General features: G+C 44.0%; 1 protein-coding gene across 6 annotated transcripts in view; it reads left to right on the top strand.

Annotated features, from left to right (window-relative positions):
* The window catches only part of LOC123745243 (uncharacterized), a 256,026-nt gene that overhangs the window by 221,980 nt on the left and 7,702 nt on the right, over positions 1–26,344 (top strand). For 5 of the 6 annotated variants that reach the window (XR_006771308.2, XM_045725559.2, XM_069300643.1 and 2 more), the window contains exons 2-10: positions 1,825–2,397; positions 3,395–3,834; positions 5,244–5,517; positions 7,360–7,545; positions 13,296–13,463; positions 15,195–15,304; positions 15,510–15,660; positions 18,550–18,774; positions 19,779–19,950. Coding sequence is in view for 5 of the 6 variants with exons in the window: in XM_045725559.2 (XP_045581515.2) it covers positions 1,825–2,397; positions 3,395–3,834; positions 5,244–5,517; positions 7,360–7,545; positions 13,296–13,463; positions 15,195–15,304; positions 15,510–15,660; positions 18,550–18,774; positions 19,779–19,950 (2,299 nt within the window). In the remaining variant the exon portion in view is untranslated. The remainder of the gene's footprint in view (positions 1–1,824; positions 2,398–3,394; positions 3,835–5,243; positions 5,518–7,359; positions 7,546–13,295; positions 13,464–15,194; positions 15,305–15,509; positions 15,661–18,549; positions 18,775–19,778; positions 19,951–26,344) is intronic. The other variant, XM_045725560.2, reaches the window with a different exon arrangement.

Below are 26,344 nucleotides of genomic sequence, written 5' to 3'. Positions count from 1 at the left end.
TTGACAACGTTCCATTCGAATAGGCGCGTTTTTTTTTATATACCTACTATAACATGCCTCACCTGTGACAGGAAAAAACCATGTTTTTTTTTTTTTAAACAGCGCCATCTGTTGACTGAAAGAGCAACACATGCTGTAATCTCCGAAGGTTCTTCACCGATTGCTTTGAAATTTTGACAATGTTCTATTCGAATACGCGCGTGTTTTTATATACCTACTATATAGATGCCACACGTGACAGGTAAAAATATGTTTTTTTTTTTATAAACTGCGCCATCTGTTGCACGTAAGAACAACACATGCTATACTAAATCTGTTACGATTCCATTTCAATGTTTCCGATTTTATTGAAAAATTGAATTGCCATAAATTTTTATTTTTCATTTTTATTCAATTATTTTGTGTGACATTGCGTTGGAATTGAGCTATGTTGTTTACCATACCATTCATTTCGTGAGTATAAATATAAATGCCACATATGTGACAGGTAAAACCATGCTTTTTTTTGCTTTTTTTTAACAGCGCCATCTGTTGCACGTAAGAGCAACACACACTATACTAAATATGTTATGATTCCATTTCAATGTTTCCGATTGCATTGATAAATTGAATTTACATAGATTGATTTATTTTCATTTTCATTTAATTATTTTGTGTGACATTATGCTGGAATTGAGCTGTGTTGTTTACCATATCGTTCATTTCGTGAGTATAGTTTATTTTTTTATTTTGTCATTTTTTCATTTCGTTTTTTAACTGTTCTTATTTTTCAGTGATGGGAACATCAGATCATTTGGGAATACATTGGATGAGGGAGTGAAGAATGGTGGGGAGGACGATGGGACAGGGTAGTTGGGTAGTTGGGGATGGTGGGGACGAGGGGATGGGGGAATGGAGAATGATGGGGAGGACAAGGGGTTAGGGGATTTGGAAATGGTTGGGGAGGAAGAAGGGACAGGGGAGAGGGAAAGATAGGGAGGACGAGGGGATGGGCGAGTGGGAGACGGTGAAGTGGTGAATGGTGGGGAGGACGAGGGGACGGGGGAGGTGGGAATGATTGGAAGGAATGGGGAGGGACAGGTGAAGGTTGTTGTGGCCGGGTACAGCTAATATACAAATAAAATCATATTACAATATTCTCTTCAAATTATAAAATTATATTTTTTTATTAATCCTGATATTTAAGCATGTGTACAGATACCTAGCATACGCAATAATAATTGGCTCACAAATAAAGTAATATCATGTTATTTCTCTATTCTTTATGTACATTAGCAAACTTATTAGTTTAATGATAAACTATTTGTCGAAGTTTTAAAAACTTGAACTTTTCTGTAACAAAGCATTTACTAAAGACACAATTCAAAACTAATAATCTTAACTTTTTTCTGTAACAAAAGTGCATATGAATAAGTGTTATGAACAACTGTTCTGTAGCAAAATTCTAAAACTTATTTTTTCTACATCAAAAAATTAAACTCTTAAACTTTTTTTTACTGCAACAAAAGCTTTTTGTGTAACAAAAACAAACTTTGAGTCAAAACTTTTTTTTTACTGTAACAAAGCTTGCAAACTTTTTTATTGTAATAAAGTATTTTCTGCAACAAAAGTTTACTCCAACAAAACTTAGCAAGTCCAAACTTTTTTATGTAACTAAACTTTCATTTGATCATTTCACAACTTTTTATGAGTCTAAACATTTTCATAACAGCTTAATATTAATTAAGCAACTTCATATTTTAACTTGCAACATTTTAAACTTAAGAGTATGGTGAGAGTAGAAGGCCAAGCCAGCAGTTGATATATGACGTGTTTCCTCAACAGGACTACTGGGCGGAGGTGTCCTCGTTGAGACGGGACCTGCTCTTCTGCCAGCTGGGCAACACACAGCTGCCTCTCGAGTTTGACCTGGACCTCGAGGTTGCCGCATCCTCGCATACTGTGCTGCCTCTGCCCCCCACACCCCTGCCTCTCGTCGCCACCACTGCCTCCACCATCACCACCACCACCACGTTGTCGAGGTCACTCCCGACCATTGTACACAGTAATCCCTCGCCTCCGTCCTCCTTGGCGTCGACTAATCCGCCATCTTCTGCTTCTTCTCCGTCATCAGATTCTTCTTCAACAGTTCTCATTTCGCGGGTACCAATTTTATCTTCCCCAGCGCCGTCCGTTCCTGCGATCTCCTCAGTGTCGTCGGGGAGTTCAGGGATCCCAGCGATGGTAGGAGTGGCCAGACCAGATGTCATGCCCTTGCATGATACTCCAGGCAGGCACCTGGAGGAAGGTGCATGGCGGAGACCGGGTTGGAGAGCAACACGGCCCCCACGGAGCCTCAGTAGAAGCATGGTGGCTGACCAGTCTACCGCCTCAGACTCCACCGACGTCGCTGAAAAGGTAATGTTGACAGACTACGTGTGAGTACGGTATATGTATTTATTATAAGCTTACTCTTCGCATGGTCAGAGATAGACGATTAAATATTTTGAAGTCTGCCCTGCTGACCGTACCCGCCCTGACGGCTTCCACATTCACAGACAACTTATAAACTCACTGGATGCAGTACTCGTGGGACGTCTCCTAAGGATCTTTATCCCATGATCTGTTAAGCTGACTTTTTTCCTTGGCTTACCTCCTTCCATCATAATAGGCGATGGGAAACAGCTTTGGCTGTTAATGGTCGCTTAATGGAACGACGTCCTGGTCCCTTTTGTTCAAGCTTTTTTTTTCCCCCTCCATAGAATCTTTGGCGACTCCGATACCTTTTGATATTGCTTTCTTTATGTCCCTCTGTTCTTTTATTGGCATCCTGAGTGATATTTAGTCTTTTTTAATATTTAACGACACAGATGGTGCTACATAGTTTTCCTAGTTTGGTGCATTCTTTTGATAATTACTTAATTCGTGTAGTAAGAGACAGGTCCCTAAGAGCATACGGTAGTTTTAATTCATGTAGACTAATTTGTGCATTGAGACAATAACAGAAGTTTCTGAATGAATTAATCACATTAAATGAAGATTATTGAAAGCCTAAAAATAGCCCCTAACATTGGAATCGTCGGGGGAAACGGGCTGTTCAGTACTACGGGCTCCGTCAGTGATAATACCTGTCATGCTTATTATACCCGTCACACTTCTGCCAGTTCAGTATTCATATGTGAGGGTCAGCCAACTGACCTGTGTGTCAGCTGGCTGGTTAGTTCACGTGGCGTTTGAGTGGCAATACAGAAAACACTGCGAGGAACATATGCTATTTGTCTATACTTTGATCAAGAGTTAATCATCAAGCCTTGGACATATATATTTCACATTCTCTATGATGCTTGTTTCTCTATTACTTATATACCAATGTACGAGACATTTCAAGACTCACTAGAGTAGTATGCATCCTCAGGAGTACGTTTCACTGCTGGAGAAACAGCTGCGTGACCTGAGAGCGAGAGTGAACGCTTGCAGGTCGTGCCTGCCCACCCCACAGAGGAAGTTGGCGACCTGTGGCGGCGGCAAGGCCTGGAGGGATTACCGCCGCAGAAGACGACTCCTCCGCCGCATGGAGCGAGAACAGAGAAGGGAAAGACGTCGCCGGAAAAAGAGCAGACAATTAAAAAAAATCCTCGATGATACGGCTTCCAGAATGCCGACTACTGCGCCTACCACCACACCTGCTACCACCGCGCCTCCAACCACCGCACCCACTACCACGGCGCCCACTACCACGGCGCCCACAACCACGGCGCCCACTACCACGGCGCCCACTATCATCGCGCCTCCTACCATTCCCACAACGGTAGCAGGCGCTGACGGGGACCAAGTCTTGGCCGACGTGGCATATGGGTGAGTTTACCTCAACCTGGTGACGTGTTCGCATGTACACTAACACCGGAATTCTACGCTCAGTGTTATTAGTAAATATAAGTACATAAGAACACGTGTGCACTTATGGATTACTAGCAGACAAACTGCGCTCATTCAAGCTATACACCTACACTAAATCTAATTATATATATATATATATATATATATATATATATATATATATATATATATATATATATATATATATATATATATATATATATATATATATTATATAACCTATATTATGCTTAAATGTATCAGGAAAATAGTTGTCACTGTAATAGGTAATACAGACAGTGCTCATTTGGGTTAAGTGTGGCACTTGTAGTGCCAGAGTGAGAGGTCAAGCATTACCAGGGCTCTAAGTCGTCAGTGTCGTAGAACCTATAATGCGAGGGACAGGTTTCAAGACTCTATGGCAAAAAATACTAGTAATTTTTACTGTCATTTCAAAACGACAGAAATAAATGCTTTTCTAAAGTCATAAAGTTTGTTTCTCTTCCTCTTTCTCCCTTAATACATTACCATCACCCCTCCACCCGTCCCCTCACCCGTCCCTCACCCCCTCCACCCGTCCCCTCACCCGTCCCTCACCCCCTCCACCCGTCCCCTCACCCGTCTCTCACCCCCCTCCACCCGTCCCCTCACCCGTCCCTCACCCCCCTCCACCCGTCCCCTCACCCCTCCACCCGTCCCTCACCCCTCCACCCGTCTCTCACCCCTTCACCTGTCCCCTCACCCCTCCACCCGTCCCTCACCCTCCAACCGTCCCTCACCCTCCACCCGTCCCTCACCCCGTACCCCTCCACCCGTCCCTCACCCCTCCACCCGTCTCTCACCCCTCCACCTGTCCCCTCACCCCTCCATCCGTCCCTCGCCTTACATCCATCCCTCCATCTGTCCGTCACCCCTCCACCTGTCCCTCACTCTCCACCCGTCCATCACCTCCACCCACCTCGCCTAACACCCGTCCCTCACCCTCTACCTGTCCGTCACCCCTCCACCCGTCCCTCATCCTTCACCCGTCCCTCATCCTTCACCCGTCCCTCACCCTTTCCTCGTATACTATCTTCTTGTTGCCTCATACCTTCATAATTCCTTTATCGCATCTTCATATTTCTCCCTGTTCTCCTACTGTGTCATTCTTCACTCTTGTATGTGACCCCCTCTCTCTCCCTCCCTCCCTCTCCCTTTATCACTCTCACTCACACATTCTTTTTTTTTTGTTTCGCTCTCCATCGCCTTCCTCCAAACACTGACAATTTAACCTCCCTATATTTGCTCTGCCATCCCCCTCTCTTCCTTCCCCTTCTTCTTCCTCCTTGGTCACTCTCCTCCCTCCCCCCACCCATCGTCCAACCATCCCTCCACCCCTCCCGACACAGCGACCAGAAGCTGGACAACAAGAGAGCCCGCGAGACGCATCGCATGAGCACTGACTTCCGGCGCGGGTTCAACCAGAAGATCTCGCGCATGGACGAGGCGCTCATGCAGTTCACTGACACGCAGGCCGCCTTCTGCAAGGAGCTCCGCGACAACTTGGGCGGGCGGCTGGAGAAGCGGGGCCAGGAGCTGGAGGCGCTCTCAAACCAGATCGCCGCGCTCGTCAGGACCTCTACCGCCCAGATCACCGCCCTGGAGAAGGTCGCCTCCGACCAGGTGAGTTTTGAACGCGTGATGTGTTGGGGTTGGGATGTTGGGGAAGGGGAGGGAGGGAGGGGGGGTAGAACAATATGACATAGAGAAGCGAGGTCGAGTAGGATGAGAAATGAGGAAGAATGTGGAACGATGATTCTCCCCATCTTCCGTCTAGTTTTATGTTTATTTTTGTATTCTGGACAGATGAGAACAAAGTACAATACTCAGCTTCCCACCCTTTAGGAACACTGCCGCCATAAAGTGAAAACAATTTATCATAATTTATCATTACGATATATCTATTAGAGAGAATGTCTGTGTCTGAAGTTGAAGGCCTGACACTTGGGGTGATTGTGATTGCTGTGAGGTAGATGACCAATATGCATCCCGTCCTCGACTCAAGTCCATTTCATCCAGTAGTCGACCCTCAGCCAGTCCTCCAAACAAAGACCCAAAAGTGATTCCATGCACCCGCCAAACCCCCCCTGTTTTTTAATGAAAAACGGTTTACACACGATTCACAACTGATGACGTTCGAACACTTCCGGAACAAGTGCTTCACTGACGACTTTTGTTCGAACCATTTCCACCACGCTGTAAATGCTTCACCCACGTACTACAAATACAAATAATCGCGAACAGAACCTAAACACCTAAACTAACCTAACCCATGCTTATATATGCACAATATCCTATTATATTCTAATATTAATTTATATTTGAGAAAATTCCTGTTTTGAATGAACAGCATGTTAAAATTTATGAATGCGTCTGTGGGGTCGAACGCTGGATGTAATGGACTTGAGTTGAGGACGGGTTGTGTGTAAATCGTTTGTCATTCATAAACAAGGGGTTTGGCGGCTGTATGGAATCACTTTTGAGTCATTGTTTTTAGGACGGGCTGCAACATGTGCGGGTCAGTGTCTGCCCATTATAAAAGAGGTCGAATCCTATGGCAACCACCACGAAATTGGTCGAAGGTGTCTAGACGAATCCAAAGAATTTTAACCTCTTTACTCCACCTTGAAATCTATGCTATAAAAGATAAGCATAGTTTCTCAACACACACAGAGATCACACTAACGTGATGCATCAAATGAACAAATCCACAAGGGCCGTGATCCTCGTCACGGCCTTTGTGGATTTGTTCAGTTTCTCAAGCCACGGCCCTGCGTCAGAGTAAGGGGTAACTATTATTTTGTTTATAATTTCACAACACTAAGCTCCTCTGACTGGCAACCATTCACATATTAGACAATTACATCCATACTATAAGAGAGGGAGGGAACTATCAGAGGAAAGCGCCAAGCCAATACGACTATATAGCACGGGAAAGGGGTCAAGATAAGGATTTGGGATGGGTCGCGGGAAGGAATGGTGCCCGACCACTTGGACAGTCGGGGATTGAACGCCGACCTGCATGAAGCGAGACCGTCGCTCTACCGTCCAGCCCAAGTGGTTGGACATATACTATAAGAGAGAATTTCTGTCTATCTATTTGCCAGAGACAGAGAGAGAAATTGGAATAGAGAGCGTAAACGAAAGGAGGTGAGGAGTAAGAAAGGGAATCGAATTACAGAAATGGATAAACGTTCACCTGCATCTAAGCCATCACTAGAACAGAGTCGCGCACAAACATCACTACTTTCATTTAAATTTTAGATAGGTTTCTTCTAAAGGTTCCAGCAAGTTGGTGTAGTGCACTAACAGCGCTTGAAGGAATAAGTCTTCGTAGTTTTTTTTTTTGTGTGTGTGTGCGCGACTAGATTCTACTGTGGTTTCTGAATTATGTTTAGTTAAATAATACATTAGCAAAAATTGCGTGGAATGTGATAATAACCCCCCACCCTGTCTCCTCCTCAGCTGTACGCTGGGCAGGCGAGCATTGAGAAGAGCCTGGCTGTGACCCAGGCCATTCGGGACTCCCAGCTGCGGGCCATCCAGAACTACCACAAGCAGACCTTCCTCCCTGCCGCCGCCGCCGTCGCCACCATCCTCACGGATCAGGCCTCCGCTCTCACCTCCATGGGAGTCGAACTCATCACCAAGGTCAGGACGCAGTCAGCGAGACAGAGTGTGAGGAACAGGGTTATCACTATTATCAGCCACCAGCAACACTATTATCAGTCATTTTGGTGTATTTAAAACACCAAATAATAAAACGTTACTTTGATCAATCCAAGCCACAGAGAATGTACCTTCCATCACCAACCAACAGGTGACCGGGCAGCGCACGACACCGAAATTATTCTCCTCTAAACCTACACAAGTATTACTTCCAATGAAGCTATGTTCATATAGTGCCAAACTTCCAGGTGCCATCACCCGCGGAGTTCTTCTCAGCCTACCGGGGACCAGAGCCAGAACCTGGTCCCCTCTAGAGGCGCAGGGAGCAGTGGCACTATGATGAAAATATTTGTGAATTTTAATCATGCCTGCCACCACCAGAGAAACACTCGCAAAGACAGCGAAACAAAACAGACCACTGATGGTTATAAGGATAGTTCGACGCCTCAAAATCGCCAACAGAACTCTGTCATGTGCCCGTTTTAATGGTGCTCGAAACTAGCACAAAATCCCATTAACTCCCCCCACTCCATACGTTGGCACAGAAAATGAAGATAAATAAAAGGTTGGGACCTTTTAATTTCCAGTCTCTTACAGGGTCGTGCATACAGTTAAATATAATGAGACACAGAATACTACAGTACAACCAATGGCTTTTCGGAAGGACACAGCCACGGGCAAAGAGTTATCTAGGAATTTAAATATTACAAAGTCCCATGCACTGGGAAACGGACAATAAAATAGGCTTGCACTTATCACTAAACATACACACAATTTAAAACACCTATGTCCTACTTACAAAACAGTAACAACCTAACCTAATAGCCACACGGCTTCATTGAGATCAGATCACCATCCTCCACCTTGCCTCTGCAACAAATGAGGCTGAATGAGATGTTGTTGTTGTTATAGATTCAGCTCTACTCGGAACAAGTTCCAAGTAGCACGGGCTATGGTGAGCCCGTAACTTACCTAGAAAAGGAGCGGGGCAAGTAGCACGGGCTATGATGAGCCGTAGTGGACTTACCTGGCACAGGAGCGGTGCTGTGTGCTGAATGAGAGACTCTCCTTCTTTATATGGACACATGGGCCGTGTTCGAACATGTAGATGCGTTCGGACGCCGGTCTATTTATTATTAACTACTAGTCCATCTTCTTTATCATTTGCTTAGAACTGTTCAGCAGATCTAAACTGGTAATTCAGTTAATAATCATTTTAAACAAATGGAACAGTACTATTAGCTATAGCCTATATAAAACAGAACATCTCACAGGACCAGTGGTAGGCCTGGTACAAACTATTGCCTGTCAGATGCCTGATAAAGCATCAGTCATTTCTCTGTCTTAGAATACTAAAGGCCAAACTCTGACAATAGTTGGCAAAATGGATATCTAATTACATGCAAGGGTTTTCTTTACTGAAAATCATAGGTACATCATAAAACTACAGTTAACCTGAGAAGAAAAACAGTATGGCCGCCATTTTAGGCTGTAGCTGCCATTTTAGGTGGGCTTAAGCTACTTACATTATTGGTGCGAAATCCCACTAGTCTAACTTACACTGGGAAGCTCCACATAGTTGGCTTTAATCTGCCATCAGAGTATTCCTAATGAATTCAGATTCCTGTTAACATTTTTCTGGATCCTGCAATTCAACATTACTACTAATACATTTCCATGAACTGACTTCCCATTTGTAGGGTTGGTACTCGCTTTTCCCGACCTCAGATCACGGCGCTTAAGCAGCTTACAGTACCCTCTCGCACCACTGGCTATTTTCAGTGTATCTTTACATATAAAATCCATACAACACTATACAAAGAATACATGGATGCTCCTTCCTACATCTATATAATAATAATATAATATAAGGCAACGCCTAGCATCTTTATTTCCTCTTAAAATCTCATCTACTTATAACTTGAAAGTTAAGAGTCAGTTGTTCCTTCAATTGGATCTAACTGATTCGTAACACTCTCCCAAGCAGCGCCAGTGGTCGTCAGGTGAGGGTGTGCTTTCCGCGAATCTCTGTGTTGACCCGATTGTTGGTGTGTCCAGACCGGGGGCGTGTCCCTCTGGCTGCTTTGTTTGGCGTCGAGAGGGACCCCCATTTCCCTATCGGCCGTTCGGAAATGTTTGGCCTGGAGTTCTCTGGCAGGGCGTGATATTTTGCCGTGGAAGTAGTTATGTTGGATATGTTCCTTGTTAAGGTGTTGGATGTGTTTGGTGTACAGCTCCTCACGAACCACCGGGCACTCATTAAGTTCCAATCGCCGGCTGTTTATAAAGACTTCGTGGCGTAGCTATTATGATGGGCGTTCGTTTACCATCCCTAATGATGGTGGTACCGTCTCTGTCTCCGACCGCTGCTGCTCACTCACGTATGTGGCGCTGCATGGGGTCCCTTTTGAATTCTCAGAAGACCTGCTTCGGCAATATTTTGGAAACTATGGAACCGTGGTGTCACTCCAATTGAATACCATCTCTTCTGGCAGGTGGAGGGGGGTTTCATGCGGTACCCAGACCCTCGCCCTGCTTCTCAAGTCTCCTGTTCCGTCAACTGTTATGTTGATGGGCTACACCATGCGCGCCTTCTACGCAGGGCAGCCCAGGTCATGTTTTCGATGTGAACTTGAGGGGCACCAGGCGGCGACCTGCACTGGTGTGGCGGCTGTGCCAGTGAATTTGTTTCGGGAGGAGGATTTTCCCCGGTTGGTAGCTTCAGACCTGTCACCTTGTGATGGTGTGGTGGGGGAGGCTTCCCTACCATTTGCTGCATTGGTGGTGTTACTGGGTTCCTCAGCTTGTGTGCCTGTGAGTACAGTTGGTGGTGTGAGTGTAGGGGTGGTGGTGTGTGAGGACCCTCCCCTCGCAGTTGGATTCCTTGCCTCGGCTGGCTCCTTCACCTCCGCAGGCTCCTTCGCCTCTGCAGGCACCTTCTCCTTTGCCAGATCCCGCATCTCCGCAGGCTCCCTCCCCTGTGCTGGCCCCCTCGCTTCCGCCAGCTCTACCTGCCCTGTCTCTAGGTCCAGTGTCACCTGTGAGGTGTGATCTTGCCCCCCCCCTTGTCGTCGAGGCTGCTGTGCTTCGGGGTCGTGCTTTCACTACCGTGGGGCGGCTGGTCGAAGGCTCTTCTCGAGTGCCTTCTGCTGGTGGTGACAGTTCCGACGATCAGCGACATGTGTCGAAGCGTTCTTGGATGGCTAGGAGTGTGTCGCCCACTCGTGAGTGGGCTGCAGATGTGACATTGAGGACTCTAAGGGCTCTTCCTCTGTGGAGTGCGAGGTTGCTGTGCAGGGGGCTGGTATGGTTCCAACGGGTGGTGTAGACCTTGTTGAAGGGTTGGGGCCGGTGCGGGGACCTTGGTTCCTGTTACGGGGGCCTCACCCGCGTCTGTTTGTTCCAGTTCCCCGTGGGGGGTGGTTTCCCCTGCTGAAGATGTTGGTGAGCATTATGGGTTAGTGTTGGTCCTGAAAAAGGATACTCGCCCGGTGGGTTCCGTGCCCCCGCCCCCTGCTCCGTTGACAGCGGTGGTGGCGCCTATCCAGTCTCTGCCTTCGTCTTCAATGTCTCTTGTTTTGTCGGCGGCGGTCTTGCTGCCTCTCCAGCCTCAGCTTTCGTCTTCAATGTTTCCTGTTTCGTCGGCAGCAGTATTGCCGCCTCTCCAGCCTCCACCTTCATCTTCGATATCCTCTGCTCAGGGGCGACCGCCTCCGCCCAGGTTTCCGCCTAATATAGTGGTTCCGGAATACATGAGGCGCCCGCGGCGTCATGGGGATGTCCGAACGGGAGTGGATGACAGAATGCTTATATTAAGACGTATCCGAAGTTGGATTACCCTCAGAAATATGTGGATTCTTATTATTAGTAAATTTGTTTGTGTTGCACCTGATTCCCATGTGTTGCAGTGTTTTGTTTGTATGTGTCGTTATGGAGTTGGTGGTTGCGTGTGTGTGTGTGTGTGTGTGTGTGTGTGTGTGTGTGGAGTATTTGTTCCCGGATCCTGCGTGTTCCAGTGTTTCTGCTTGTGGGTTTGAGTGTGTGGCTGTGGTTTGTTTTTCCGATTTCTGCGAGTTCCGATGTTTGTTCTGGTGTGCGTCCGTGTGTGGCTGTGGGGGTTTTCTTCTTTATTGTCATATTTTCTCCTTGTATTTCTTGGGAGTTATTTTATCTCAAAATTCTGTTGTCTTTCCCGGTCTGTGAGTGTTAAAGTGTATGATGTACTTTTCCTGTGCTCGGTAATGACTTGTCTTAGTACGTGTTTTATGTGTTCTTTTCTGTACTTATTGCTTCATTCTCATTTGTGTTTCTGTTCTGTATACTGTGCTAGGTTCTGGGTTATGTGTTATGTTTTTCTACTTCATGTCTGTTTCATGTTTTATGTGTGTATAATGTTTTACTGTCCTTCTTTGTACATTTTGTTTATTTTATAAAAAAACTCTCCCGGCAATGTAAACAAACTATCGAAAATTCATGAAACTAGTGCAAGCTCGTTTTCCGCACTTCCCGTCCACCGTCTTTTTTGGGGAGGAGGGAGGCAGACCAGGTCAGCCGGCTGCTCCACTCTCAGTTATTTGCTGATGGTAGACAGTGTGTGGTGCCTTCTCTCTCGCCCCCATGTTCTGTTGTAGCTAAGTGGTGGTGTTTTGCCTTTGTGGCTGTTCCGACACACGTTCGCGCTAGTCACAAGTATAAGGCGCTTAACCCCAAACGAGGAGAGTTGTTTTAATATTAGCTCTTTGTTGTATCAAAGACTGTTTGGAGATGAATAAAACTGTGAGTGCTTGGACCCTGCCTGATGAAATATTGAGAGGCAAGTTTTAAGTTTTGCTCCCAGGAAGAAAGTTCATATAGGTTTGAAGCAAATAAATGCCTAATTTGAATCGTCAACCTTCTGAGATCCGGTCTTGTGTTCCCAGGATTAGCCTTGGGGCAAATCCCGGAACTTTCTCAATAGTCTTCTTGAGTGGGGAAGCTATGCCAGTACTGCATACTTCACAATGGTCTTAAATAAGCCGCCAATATAATTCGTAAGAATATTGAGGTCCATCCTTTGGTTCCCTCTATCATGAATTAAGCTTCTTAGTCTTATCGAGATCCCCCCCCTAGCCCTTTCCCCAAGATTCATCCCACAACAGATCCCTAACTCCCAGATCCCTATTTTTTTACTATGTGAACAGAGGCATCAGACGAAAGGAAACGTTGCCCAGACGCTTTTTTCTTCTGCCCTCGCGGGAATTAAACCCGTGACCTCTCATTTGTGACCCGACTACAGTTAACCACTGCGCCACACACTATTATTATGTGTGCTGTTATCATGCGTACCTACTAACATTAGTTTTCTTATGCGCCCTTCTTGCTGAGATTGATATGTGGGTTTATATGCGTTACATATGCGCTCCTTAACCATAGTGTGAGCACAAGTGGGAAGATGTTAGTGGCACATGATGAGCTGAGGGGATGAATCCCAAAGTTCGTTTAGTAAAGCAAGTTACAGCCTTAATTATCCAGTTACATAGTTATGACAACAAAGATTTTTGTCAATTTTCCACAGTGCCAATTTTGGTAATTAAAATATGTTTTGGTGAGTTGTGTTATGACAGTGCTAATGTACTGTGTGTTTGTCGCTCACAGAACACCTTGAGAACTTTACTGTGGTGAGAACAGAGATAACTGAAGTGCCCGAAAACACACAGGTGTGTAAGGTTAGTTTTGGCTGGCTTCTGCTGCAGGTAGAGATGCTGCAAGACGTTTACCTGACATACGCCACCCGGCAGGCAGACACCCTGCAGAAGCTGACGGAGGACGTGGACATGTTCGCCTCCAAACACAACAACCTGGTGATGCGCTCCAGAGACCACGCCAAGCACCTCCAGATCAACACCCACGGTTTCGTCAGGGTAAGCTTCCCCCCCCCCTCCTCTTCCTGTCTAATCTGTCCCTGTCTGCTGTCTCCCAGTCCACATCCTGCCTTACCTCTACCATACTGTCTACTCCCTGTCGTCCCAATCTCCTGGCCTGGACGGTAGAGCGACGGTCTTGATTCATGCAGGTCGGCGTTCAATCACCGACCATCCAAGTGGTTATCCCTTACCCCCCCCCCCCCCCCCCCGTCCCATTCCAAATCCTTATCCTGATCCCTTCCTAGTGCTCTATAGTCATAACGGCTTGGCGCTTTCTCCTGATAGTTTCGTTCCTTTCCCCTGCCCTCTCCATAAGAGTAACACGCTGCTCGTGTACTGTCTCTCTGATATGACAAATGAACGTCAGCCCCATGACGTTATTGTTATTCTTTGACCACTATAGTCCTTCCTCTTCATCCGAGTTCCAGCCCCGCTCCTGTGCCAGGTTAGTCCACTACGGGCTCACCATAGCCCATGCTACTTGGAACATTTTTGTTCAGAGTGGCTGAATATAAAACAGCAACAACAGCCTTCCTCTTATTTAGTTTAATATATTATTTTTATTATTATTTATTATTATTATTATTATTATTATTATTATTATTATTATTATTATTATTATTATTATTATTATTATTATTATTATTATTATTGTTATTATTATTATTATTATTATTATTAGTAATAGTAGTAGTTTATAATTCCTGTTCTTTATTATTACTTTTAACATTTTATTATTACATTTTCTTTCTCTTTACATGCAACACACTCACAACTAGCACGAACTGTTGGCGAATATTGCATGTGTTACGATATATAAATGTGTGTAATGAGGGTGTTATGTTGTATCTGCATTTTAATATATTATTTTGGTCAAAGAAGATGCCACCTGAAAGAGCTCTCATCATATCTTCCAAGGCCACTATATATTCTTGAGAGATATAAGAATTTTGCACCAAGACTGTAATATTTTGTTGAATTATCCGTATAACTAGGTCATAAAAGTATTTGTGTACGTCTGATACCATACCACTTGTGAAGGAGGAAATGTACATGTTTATCTCTCAGAATGTTTGGTAACAGGTTTATTGTTTGTGATGTGTGTCTATGTATGTACTAACACGTGGTACTGAACGGGGTGAGAATAGCTTGAGCTACCTCATCCCTTTGTGTGTATTTTACCTCAATAAACTTATTTCAATTTCAATTTCACTATACAGGTCACATGACCTAATACAAGCAATGAGAGTGGTTAGTGATGTGGTGCAGCAACAAGACCACTGGTGGTAAGGTCACGGCGGGTCACTTGACCCACATCACGTCAAAGTGATGGTGCTCAATCGTGGACATTGCAACCTGTCCCAGGCTAGGCTCGGTAAAACTGCGACCCCCCATCCCCCTACGATGCATTCATAAATGTTAACATACTGTGTATTAAAAATTGGTTTGCTCGTGTATATAAATTATTATTATGCATTAATATTCTATGTATAGTTAGAGAGTAGGTTAGGTTCGGTGTTTAGGATCTGTTGGCGACTATTTGTATTTGAAGTACGCGGGTGAAGCATAGCGTTGCGATTCGTACCTTGGTACGAATCGCATTTAGCGTACCCAGGTATTCTGGGTACCCCTAGCGTTGTAGAGGTACCCAGGGGCAACCTGGGTACCCCTTCATGTTGCAGTTGGTGGATGCCCCAGGGTGCCCTTACATGTTGTGTGTGCCAGCAGGAGCTGCAGACGAGGATGAGCAACGTTGTGAAGGAACTCGTCCTCATTCGGCTTCAGAGTCAAAATTTCGTCTCGATCAACAATGATTCCCACAATGACTTCTCCAACAGGTACGTTTTCTGTGAGAAAAAGTGAGAAAAAATGTCAACAGTGAGACATTGAGAAGAATTCATCTTCCCTATTTAATGAGAGCACCATATACAGTACTGAGTAAACACTGAACACCTTTAGACACATGTCTTGTTCACTGCCAACCGTGACAACCCAGGCAGACAGCTTGGAGTGCATTACAGCACGTCTCTCTTCCCTCCCCAGCCTCAACTTGACCCAGGCAGCAGTAGACACCCTCTCAGAGCGTCTCAAGGCTCGCCTCGACAACGCCACGGTGCTCGAGCAAGACTTCAGGAAGATCTTCAAGAGGGAGACCAACCATTTTAGTGATAGAGTCGAGAGCGGCATTAGTCAAGTGAGCTGTTTTCCTCTTTTTTTCCAACTATTTATACTGTATTCTTTCTTCCGCTTCTCTCTCAGCCTACCTTTCAGATCCTGTAACCTACAGCAAAGATGTTCGCTTACAGGATAAATATATATCAATAACATGTCTTGAAATATTTGAAAATGTTTAAAAACATTTCTATATTAACTTCTGTAAACATTGTTAGGGGTGTTAGAGAGAACAAAGTCTTTAAGACAATGTTGACAATTCAAACTTTGAAGTGTTCTGTAGGATGTTTCAACATACATATACTGTATGGCTCTTTACACTGTTGCAACGTTCATACCTCACAAGGCTCTTGACAGTTGCAACATACATACACTGCTTGTTTACACTATTCAACATTCATATTTTACAGCGTTCGTTACACTTGCAACATGCAAACACCGCAGTGTTCTGTACAATGTTGTAATATTAAAAGAATTCAATGCTCTTTACATTATTGCAACATCTACAGTGAAGTATTCTTTAGTGTTGCAACATACATACATACATACACTGTATGACGCTTTACACTGTTGCAATATACACTATGTCCCTTAAATATTTTCCAACAAACTGTACACTGTTACAATGTGGACATAATGCAGTGTACTTTACACTGTTGTAACATGCACACAGTGCAGTGTTCTCTGTGTCACGTGCCCGTCTAATAATGCTTGAGAATAGCACAGAATCCCATTAATTTCCCCACTCCAAGCAGGAGGCCTAGACAGTGATGGGTAATGAAAGATGGGACCGCCTAACTCCAGTATATTATAGGGGACGCGCACACAATTATACACGGGAGACATCTCCCGTCACGCAGGGTGCAGTCGCACCTCCACAGATCTCCAGTATCATCTATTGATACTAGAAATGGCTCAAAAGGGCCACCACTTATGGGCTATTCATGCCCAAGCCACCTTTTGGGTGGCTTAATCTTCTCTCTCTCTCACAATTAAAAACAAGTAATCACACAGATACAAGTTAGTTACACCACGTGGCTCGCTCTGAAGGACACAGAGACTCGGGTCAAGAATTATCTATGAATTTAAATATACAAGTTCCACGCACTGGGAACGGGCAATAAAACGGGCTTACACTTACCACTAACACACACACTTTTAAAACACTTGTCCTACTTACAAAACAACAAATAACAGTTAACCTAATAGCCACATGGCTTCACTGAGATCAGACCACCATCCTCGATCTTGCCCCCTAGAACGAATGAGAGTGATTGTTGTTGTTATAGATCCAGCTACTCGAAACAAGTTCCAGGTAGCACGGGCTATGGTGAGCCCGTAGTGGCCTTACCTGGCACAGGAGCGGTGCGGGAGCGATTAATTGATTGATGAAGATTAAGCCACCCAAACGGTGGCACGGGCGTGAATAGCCCGTAAGTGGTGGCCCTTTGGAGCCATTACCAGTATCAAGAGCTGATACTGGAGATCTGTGGAGGTGCAACTGCACCCTGCGTGACGGGAGATGTCTCCTCCCCGTCCAGCGAGGTATTGATTGATTGATAAAGATTAAGCCACCCAAGAGGTGGCACGGGCATGAATAGCCCGTAAAGCTAGGTATGGGTGCTCCTTCCTTATATGGGCACGGGACCGTGTTCGAGCATGCAATGCGTTCGGACGCTGGCCTAGTTAGTAATTAAAATACTAGTCCCTCTTTTTTTTTTTTTTTTTTTTTTTTTTTTTTTTTTTTTATATACAAGTGGTGTTACATTCTTGTACAGCCACTAGTACGCGTAGCGTTTCGGGCAGGTCCCTGGAATACGATCCCCTGCCGCGAAGAATCGTTTTTTCATCCAAGTACACATTTTACTGTTGCGTTAAACAGAGGCTACAGTTAAGGAATTGCGCCCAGTAAATCCTCCCCGGCCAGGATACGAACCCATGACATAGCGCTCGCGGAACGCCAGGCGAGTGTCTTACCACTACACCACGGAGACTGTTTTTTCTTCACTCTTCTTAATCATTTGCTTAGAACTGTTAAGCAGATCTAAGCTGGTGATTTATTTAACAATCATTTAACACAAATGGAGCCATACTATTAACAACAGCCTATTTAAGACACAAAATTTCTCAGGACCAGTGGTGGCCTGGTACAAACTCTGGGTTGCCAGATGCATGATAAAGCATCAGGCATTTCTCCCTCTTAGAATACTAGAAACCCAAACTCTCACAATGGTTGGCAACATGGATTTCTAATTACATGCAAAGGTTTTCTTGACGGAAATTAATAGGTACATCATAAACTTTACAGTTAACCTGAGGGTAAAACAGCATGGCCGTAGCCGCCATGTTAGATGGCTAAGCTACCTACAATATTTGTATTAAATCCCATTAGTCCAACTTACACTGGGAAACTCGACATGGTTGACCTTAATCCGCCATCAACGTATTTAACGAATCTAGATTCCTGGTAACATCTCTCTGGTTCCAGCAATTAAATATTACTGTTATTTAGTACTTCCCGTTTTCTTAATTGTTGGTCATCCCGACCTCCGGTCAGAGCGCTTAAGCCGCTTAAAACCGAGCGGTGCTATGATCCAGCGTGTCTTTATATATATAGCTACACAACAACTACTCTAATACATGAATGCCTTTTGGTTCTTCCCTACACACATAGATAATATAATCTACTACAATAAGGCAACGCCAAACATCTTTATTTTTCTTAACATATATCTTTGCTTCTAAAGAAAGTTACGAGTTCGTTATTCTTCAACTGGGAATACCGGATTCGTAACATTTTGCGCGCGCGCGCGCGCACACACACACACACACACACACACACACACACACACACACACACACTGTCTTAAGAGCCACAACTTTACCTGAGTACTGTGGCTGTCGCCGGCAGGCGCTGGCGTCCAACCACGAGAGCATCAGTCAGGTGGAGGAGGCGGAGCTGGACACGCGGGTGTTCGTGGGCTCCGCTACTGCCGCCTGGAACGAACTCTACCTCAACCAGGAGGCGGAACTGCGTAAGGAGGCCGACTCTCTAACCCACAGCCTGCGCAGTCACACCCACCACACACAGAACGTCCTAACAGGCATGCGCAGTGCAGCCGAGACGCATGAATTGGTAAGTATTGCATAAATATATATATTTATTTACCCATGCATAAATATATATATTTATTTACCCAAAAAGACATTAACTGTAACTCTCTCTCATCCTTGATAGCGCTCAACCTCTCAAAATATAACTGCAGCATACCGATTCTGATTCTTTGAAGAGCGGAAGACACTTACGCTTAATGTAAGCTCCCATGATGTTGGCCATTAATCGGTAAAGAGTTGGTAGTGAGGCCAAGGAATAAGCTGGGCATCCATAAATCTAACAGATTATATTAATCAGATTTAACAGATTATATTTTGAAACGGAACAACTTGACTACAATAGAGATGAATACAGTGAACTTTGAATAGAATATAGAGTTGCACACTTGGGATATGTCCTCTGCCTAGGCTGCTAGTGCCTCATCCTCTCCAGCCCACCTCACAGTAACCAATGTACTTTGGCCTTAATACACCACATTAGTATAAAAATAATTATATACCTGTACATTTTTTATATGGTGGGCGTGTGTAGTTTATTAATAATGTTTTCAGCGTATTTAAAACAATACATCCATATGGAAATATTAATAATATTGAGAAAATAATTGCCCTCTTTTCCAAGTCATAGATATATCCTTATACAATATAACCGATGCTGTAATGTATATAAATTAATGGCAATCAATTACTCTTACAGATATAGTGTATATTTAACAGATAGCTATATTTAACATTTATGCGCTGATGATATTGCGGTTACATTTAACACTGGTGGGTACAGGATCAGACGACTTCTGATTCCTGCTAGCAGGCTGAGCACCTTTCCGTCCATTGGCTCATAGTTAACCTTAGCCTATTAGTTTTCCCTGGAACACAACCTGTCAGTCGGTTAACAACCAGGTTCCCGGTTACTACTGGGCGAACAGTTAAGGACTGGCATCCAATCAATCCTCCCTGGGCCAGAACTAGAACTAAGACCAAATTGCTGGCGAGTGTGTTGTCTGACACGACGCCTTTCCTTTACAGGTTTTAGAGGAACAACGAATGAACTTTCAGCGTTTTATCCGAAAGCGACAAGACGCCTTGGACAACCAGTGCTCGGCCATCAGTGACTGGGCCACGCTCATGTCGACGGAGCTCCGCAGACGGGACGAGGACCTCCACAAGTTCCTGAGTGAAGATCTCCAGTACACCACAGGTAGCCCTCTCCCAACCATCTATCTCCACACACACACACACACACACACACACACACACACACACACACACACACCACTTGATTGACAGTTGAGAGGCGGGACCAAAGAGCCAAAGCTCAACCCCTGCAAGCACAAATAGGTGAGTACACACACACACACACACATACACACACACACACACGCGCGCGCGCGCACACTTAGAAAGTGTCAGAGAAGACCTGAATTCAAAGAACAATGTCAGTGATTTTAGAATAGGAAAATGTGAGAAACACAAGAACCGCCCCTTAAGGGTGACTTTTAATGGAGTGAAACAAATGAGGGAAGTGCTTAGAAATGCCAGGAAATTGCAGTGATAAGGTTGGCAAACTTTGGTCAATAAGACAAGACCTCTCAAAGAACAACAGATAAAAGCTGAAAACAAACCTCGATGAAGTGAAACGTTTAAATGGGAATAGACATGAAGAAAGAAATTATTTTCTCTACGAAGTGTTAGGAACTGGAAAGCTAGTGAAATTGTACATAAAAACAAAGCAACAAAATCATTACAGGAAAGGGGAGTAAAGGACAAGGGGAAAGGGAACATGTTCCTGAAAATTGTATGCACCAACATAGATGAAGTGAGATAAAAAATAATGGAGCTAAGAGTACAGCTTAAGATCCCATATATTGTCGCATTAACAAGAGACGAAACTTGAAGAAAATTTTTTCATTGAGATTGTATTCCCAAGGGGCTACTCAGTTTGGAGATGGGACAGGAAAACTAGGAAGGGAAGAGAAGTGGCTGTGCTGGTGAAAGAACACCTGAAGGTAAGAGAGTTAATAATCGAAAGCCCTCAAGATGTTGATTCACTTATTGGCATTGCAGGTCTGGAATCAGGATGATAAACTTATAATCATAAATACCTACAGCCCACCGGCAAGCAGCACATGGACAAAGGAGGAATTGGATGACAAACGAGAGGACCTCATTAATAGTCATAAGAGTGTAGTAAGGGCAGACAGAGATAAGTCACAATTGTTGGTACTGGGGGACTTCAACTTGAAAGCAATAGACTGGTAGGCCTACGAAACAAGAACGGAAGACATTTGGACAGGCAGATTTGTAAACCTCATTCTGGAGACATTTATGTATCAACACGTCAAGCAGGCCACAAGGATGAGGGAAGGGGATGTTTCGTCAGTAATGGATCTAATACCAGGAAAGAAGAGGAGATATTTGACATCCAGTACCTTCCATCATTGGGAAAGTGTGATCATGTCCTCTTGGAAATTAAATATGCTTTGCGATATTATCTAGAAGAGAATGGGGACATTGACTCTGTTGATAAATTCGATTTCAAGAGCGGACACTATGGGGAACTTAAAAAATTCTTTAATGAGTTTAATTGGACAGACTTGTTAGGCAAGGAAGTAAATGAGATGTAAGTCAAATTTTGCAAACTATACGATGAAGGCACATAAACATTCATACCAAAACAGATGCAGGACCAGAAAACAGGATTGGTTTAACAGAAATTGTGAGAGGGTCAGAGAGGATAAGACAAGAAAATGGGTTCAATATCGGAAGAGGTCTAACCAGCAAACATACCAGCATTACAAACAAGCAAGAAACAATTACCCAGGAGTGAGAAGAGAGGCAGAAAGAAACTTTAAGAAAGGGATACCTTGCGGTTACCTTGCGATGATTTCGGGGCTCAACGTCCCCGCGGCCCGGTCCTTGATCCGGCCACGGGGATACTAAAGAAACTGTATGACTTTTGTGAGACAAAAATTGGAATATGCAGCAGTTGTATGGTGCCCAAATCTCAAGAAGCACGGAAGTAAACTGGAAAAGGTGCAACGACATGCTACAAAATGGCTTCCGAAACTGAAAAACAAGAGTTGCGAGGAGAGACTAGAGGCGTTAAACAAGCCGAAGATAGAAGAGAGGTGATATGATCACCACTTACAAAATACTAACAGGAATAGACCAAATTGACAAAGAGGAATTCCTGAAACCAGCAACTTCACGAACAAGGGGACACAGATTCAAGCTAAGAAAACAAAGGTTCCGAAAAAATATTAGAAAATTGTCTTTTGTAAACAGAATTGTAGACGGTTGGAACAAACTACATGAGAATGTGGTGGAGGCCAACACCGTCAGTAGTGTCAAAGCGTTATACGACACAGAGTACTGGGAAGATGAGGCACCACGAGCATAGCCCGCATCCTGTAACTACACTTGGGTAATTATAAACACACTCACCTCTAGTACACCACAGGTAGTCCTTTCCCAATCATCTATCTACACACACACACACATACACACATACACACATACACACACACACACACACACACACACACACACACACACACACACACACACACACACACACACACACACTCCACTAGATGCTCCACTAGATTGACTAGTGGAGCATCTGGAGCGAAGGAACTTTGTAACACAGCATCAACATGGGTTCAGGGATGGCAGGTCCTGCCTCACAGGGTTACTTGAATTCTACGACCAGGCAACAAAAATAAGGCAAGAAAGAGAAGGGTGGGCAGACTGCATATTTTTGGATTGTCAGAAAGCCTTTGATACAGTGCCACACAAGAGGCTAGTGCGAAAGTTGGAGATGCAGGCTGGAGTGAGAGGGAAGGTACTCCGGTGGATAGAGGAATACCTAAGCAACAGGAGACAACGAGTCTGTGTGAGGGGTGAGGTCTCAGATTGGCGAGACGTCACAAGTGGAGTCCCGCAGGGGTCAGTCCTTGGACCTATACTGTTTCTGGTACATGTAAATGATCTCCCAGAGGGTATAGATTCGTTCCTCTCAATGTTTGCCGACGATGCAAAAATTATGAGGAGGATTGAAACAGAGGATGATAGTAGGAGGCTACAAGATGACCTGGATAGACTGAGTGAATGGTCCAACAAATGGCTGTTGAAGTTCAACCCGAGTAAATGCAAAGTAATGAAACTAGGCAGTGGAAACGGGAGGCCAGGCACAGGATACAGAATAGGAGATGAAGTACTTAATGAAACAGACAGAGAGAAAGATCTAGGAGTTGATATCACACCAAACCTGTCTCCTGAAGCCCACATAAAGAGAATAACGTCTGCGGCATATGCGAGGCTGGCTAACATCAGAACGGCGTTCAGGAACCTGTGTAAGGAATCATTCAGAATCTTGTACACCACATATGTAAGACCAATCCTGGAGTATGCGGCCCCAGCATGGAGCCCGTACCTTGTCAAGCACAAGACGAAGCTGGAAAAAGTCCAAAGGTATGCTACTAGACTAGTCCCAGAACTAAGAGGCATGAGTTATGAGGAAAGGCTGCGGGAAATGCACCTCACGACACTGGAAGACAGAAGAGTAAGGGGGGACATGATCACAACCTACAAAATCCTCAGGGGAATCGACCGGGTAAACAAGGATGAACTTTTCAACACTGGTGGGACGCGAACAAGGGGACACAGGTGGAAGCTGAGTACCCAAATGAGCCACAGAGACGTTAGAAAGAACTTTTTCAGTGTCAGAGTAGTTAGCAAATGGAATGCATTAGGAAGTGATGTGGTGGAGGCTGACTCCATTCACAGTTTCAAATGTAGATATGATAGAGCCCAATAGGCTCAGGAATCTGTACACCAGTTGATTGACGGTTGAGAGGCGGGACCAAAGAGCCAGAGCTCAACCCCCGCAAGCACAATTAGGTGAGTACAATTAGGTGAGTACACACACACACACACACACACACGTCTGCGGCATATGCGAGGCTGGCTAACATCAGAACGGCGTTCAGGAACCTGTGTAAGGAATCATTCAGAATCTTGTACACCACATATGTAAGACCAATCCTGGAGTATGCGGCCCCAGCATGGAGCCCGTACCTTGTCAAGCACAAGACGAAGCTGGAAAAAGTCCAAAGGTATGCTACTAGACTAGTCCCAGAACTAAGAGGCATGAGTTATGAGGAAAGGCTACGGGAAATGCACCTCACGACACTGGAAGACAGAAGAGTAAGGGGGGACATGATCACAACCTACAAAATCCTCAGGGGAATCGACCGGGTAAACAAGGATGAACTTTTCAACACTGGTGGGACGCGAACAAGGGGACACAGGTGGAAGCTGAGTACCCAAATGAGCCACAGAGACGTTAGAAAGAACTTTTTCAGTGTCAGAGTAGTTAGCAAATGGAATGCATTAGGAAGTGATGTGGTGGAGGCTGACTCCATTCACAGTTTCAAATGTAGATATGATAGAGCCCAATAGGCTCAGGAATCTGTACACCAGTTGATTGACGGTTGAGAGGCGGGACCAAAGAGCCAGAGCTCAACCCCCGCAAGCACAATTAGGTGAGTACAATTAGGTGAGTACACACACACACATATACATACACACACACACACACACACACACACACACACACACACACACACACACACACACACACGCAGGCACGCATCTCCATATTTATTAAGAAACTGCATATTTCTTGTGATGAGTTACCCATTAAAATGTTTTACCTTACTACTTGTTCCAAAAGCTTAACAACAACGTGTGATGAACTAATTATGTTATTTTTCTATTTCAGCATATTCTGAATTACAGACGATGCTTTATTGCAACAATTAACGAGTAAATGTTATAGCTTAACTCGATATTAAGATCCCAACTTCCCTTCCTCGCCTCCTACTTTCAATAGTTTCATAAGAAATAACAATAATTATTTTCAGGTGCTCCGAGAGTGATACCCTAAGTTACGGCAACTTAAATTACACATATTTGTAATGAATGTTGGTGTAATTATTTGGGTAAGAGCCTAATTTTCCCTTATTTGTTATGTAAGTTTGTTCAATATTTGGTAGTGAACAGAATGTGCAGTCTAATATCCTCACGTTCATGTTCACACTGGAATAATTAGTAGTAATGAGGCTAGAGGTCGCCCCGTGTGTCGGCAACAGACCTTCGAGGGATACTGGCATATTCATATTTTGATGAATACTTGTAACTCACATTGATAATTGTAATTGTCACTCGGGTAGAAACAAATTCATGTTAATTAAATGTATACCTTTTGAGTATTGAGACTAAAAAGAAAATAGCCATGATTCATTTGACCATTTGTTTATATAAAAAAAATGTATTTTTGCATTTTTGGAATATGACTCATTTCATATAATACAGCTGCCATATGAAACATGTAATTATCCAGATTACAAAGTGTTTAATCAGCTCAGACATAATATGTATACAGTATTGTGCAAGATTTAAAGCACAATACTGTATACATATTGGTATACAGTATTGTGTGAAATACTGTATACCAATTTGCTCTGTCTGGGCACAGAGCGAATCCTGTGTTTAGAAGAAATATTTATTTTCCACAGATGCAGTTGATAAAAATAGGCTGTCAAAATTGCCATGGAAATTTATAGATTAATACTTTTTTCAATAGTGATGTTATGTACATTTTGAATATAACTTAATGTGAATTTAACATCACAAAGCATGGAGGTAATTGACTCCTATTTAACCATAATTTTCAAACAACAATTAACACAACTGTGTACATTGTTGATATGCGTGTCGGCATTAATTACGACAACTTGCAAGAACTCCATTTGAAAGGTTTAATATAATTACAGTACATTTAATAATTAGTTTCAAACAGGCTTAACACGGAACGGTCTGATATGGAATTTAGGTGAGTTTGTATGGATCTATTTTTATATATAAAACTTTTAAGCACAAGTGTGATTAAAGTTTAGCATACTTACGTCCATGTGCTTCAGTGTGATACGGAATGTTTGCCTATCTTTAAATATTTCATTTAAATGTTAGAAACATTTGAAAACGTTAAAATGTCAATAATCTTAAATAAAGCAAACCTAATAAAAAAATCACAGCATTCAAGATATTGACATTCCATGTCCAGTCTTCTGAGACAGTCCAATTGTGTGGACTGTCCAGGGAGAGTACTGTATGTGATAATAAAAGAAGAACTGTCTGATAGTGAGAGAGAAGAATCAGTACTGTGTGTGTGGTAGTGAGGGAGAAAGAGGAATCAGTACTGTGTGTGTGTGTGTGTGTGTGTGTGGTAGTGAGAAAGAGGAATCAGTACTGTGTGTGTGTGGTAGTGAGAAAGAGGAATCAGTACTGTGTGTGTGGTAGTGAGAAAGAGGAATCGGTACTGTGTGTGTGTGTGTGGGGTAGTGAGAAAGAGGAATCAGTACTGTGTGTGTGGTAGTGAGAAAGAGGAATCAGTACTGTGTGTGGTAGTGAGAAAGAGGAATCGGTACTGTGTGTGGTGGTGAGGGAGAAAGAGAAATCAGTACTGTGCGTGGTAGTGAGGGAGAAAGAGGAATCAGTACTGTGTGTACTGATCTGAGACAAGAATC

The sequence above is a fragment of the Procambarus clarkii genome, chromosome 44, assembly GCF_040958095.1.
Source record: "Procambarus clarkii isolate CNS0578487 chromosome 44, FALCON_Pclarkii_2.0, whole genome shotgun sequence".
NCBI lineage: Eukaryota > Metazoa > Arthropoda > Malacostraca > Decapoda > Cambaridae > Procambarus > Procambarus clarkii.
This window is presented reverse-complemented; position numbering and strand designations above follow the sequence as displayed.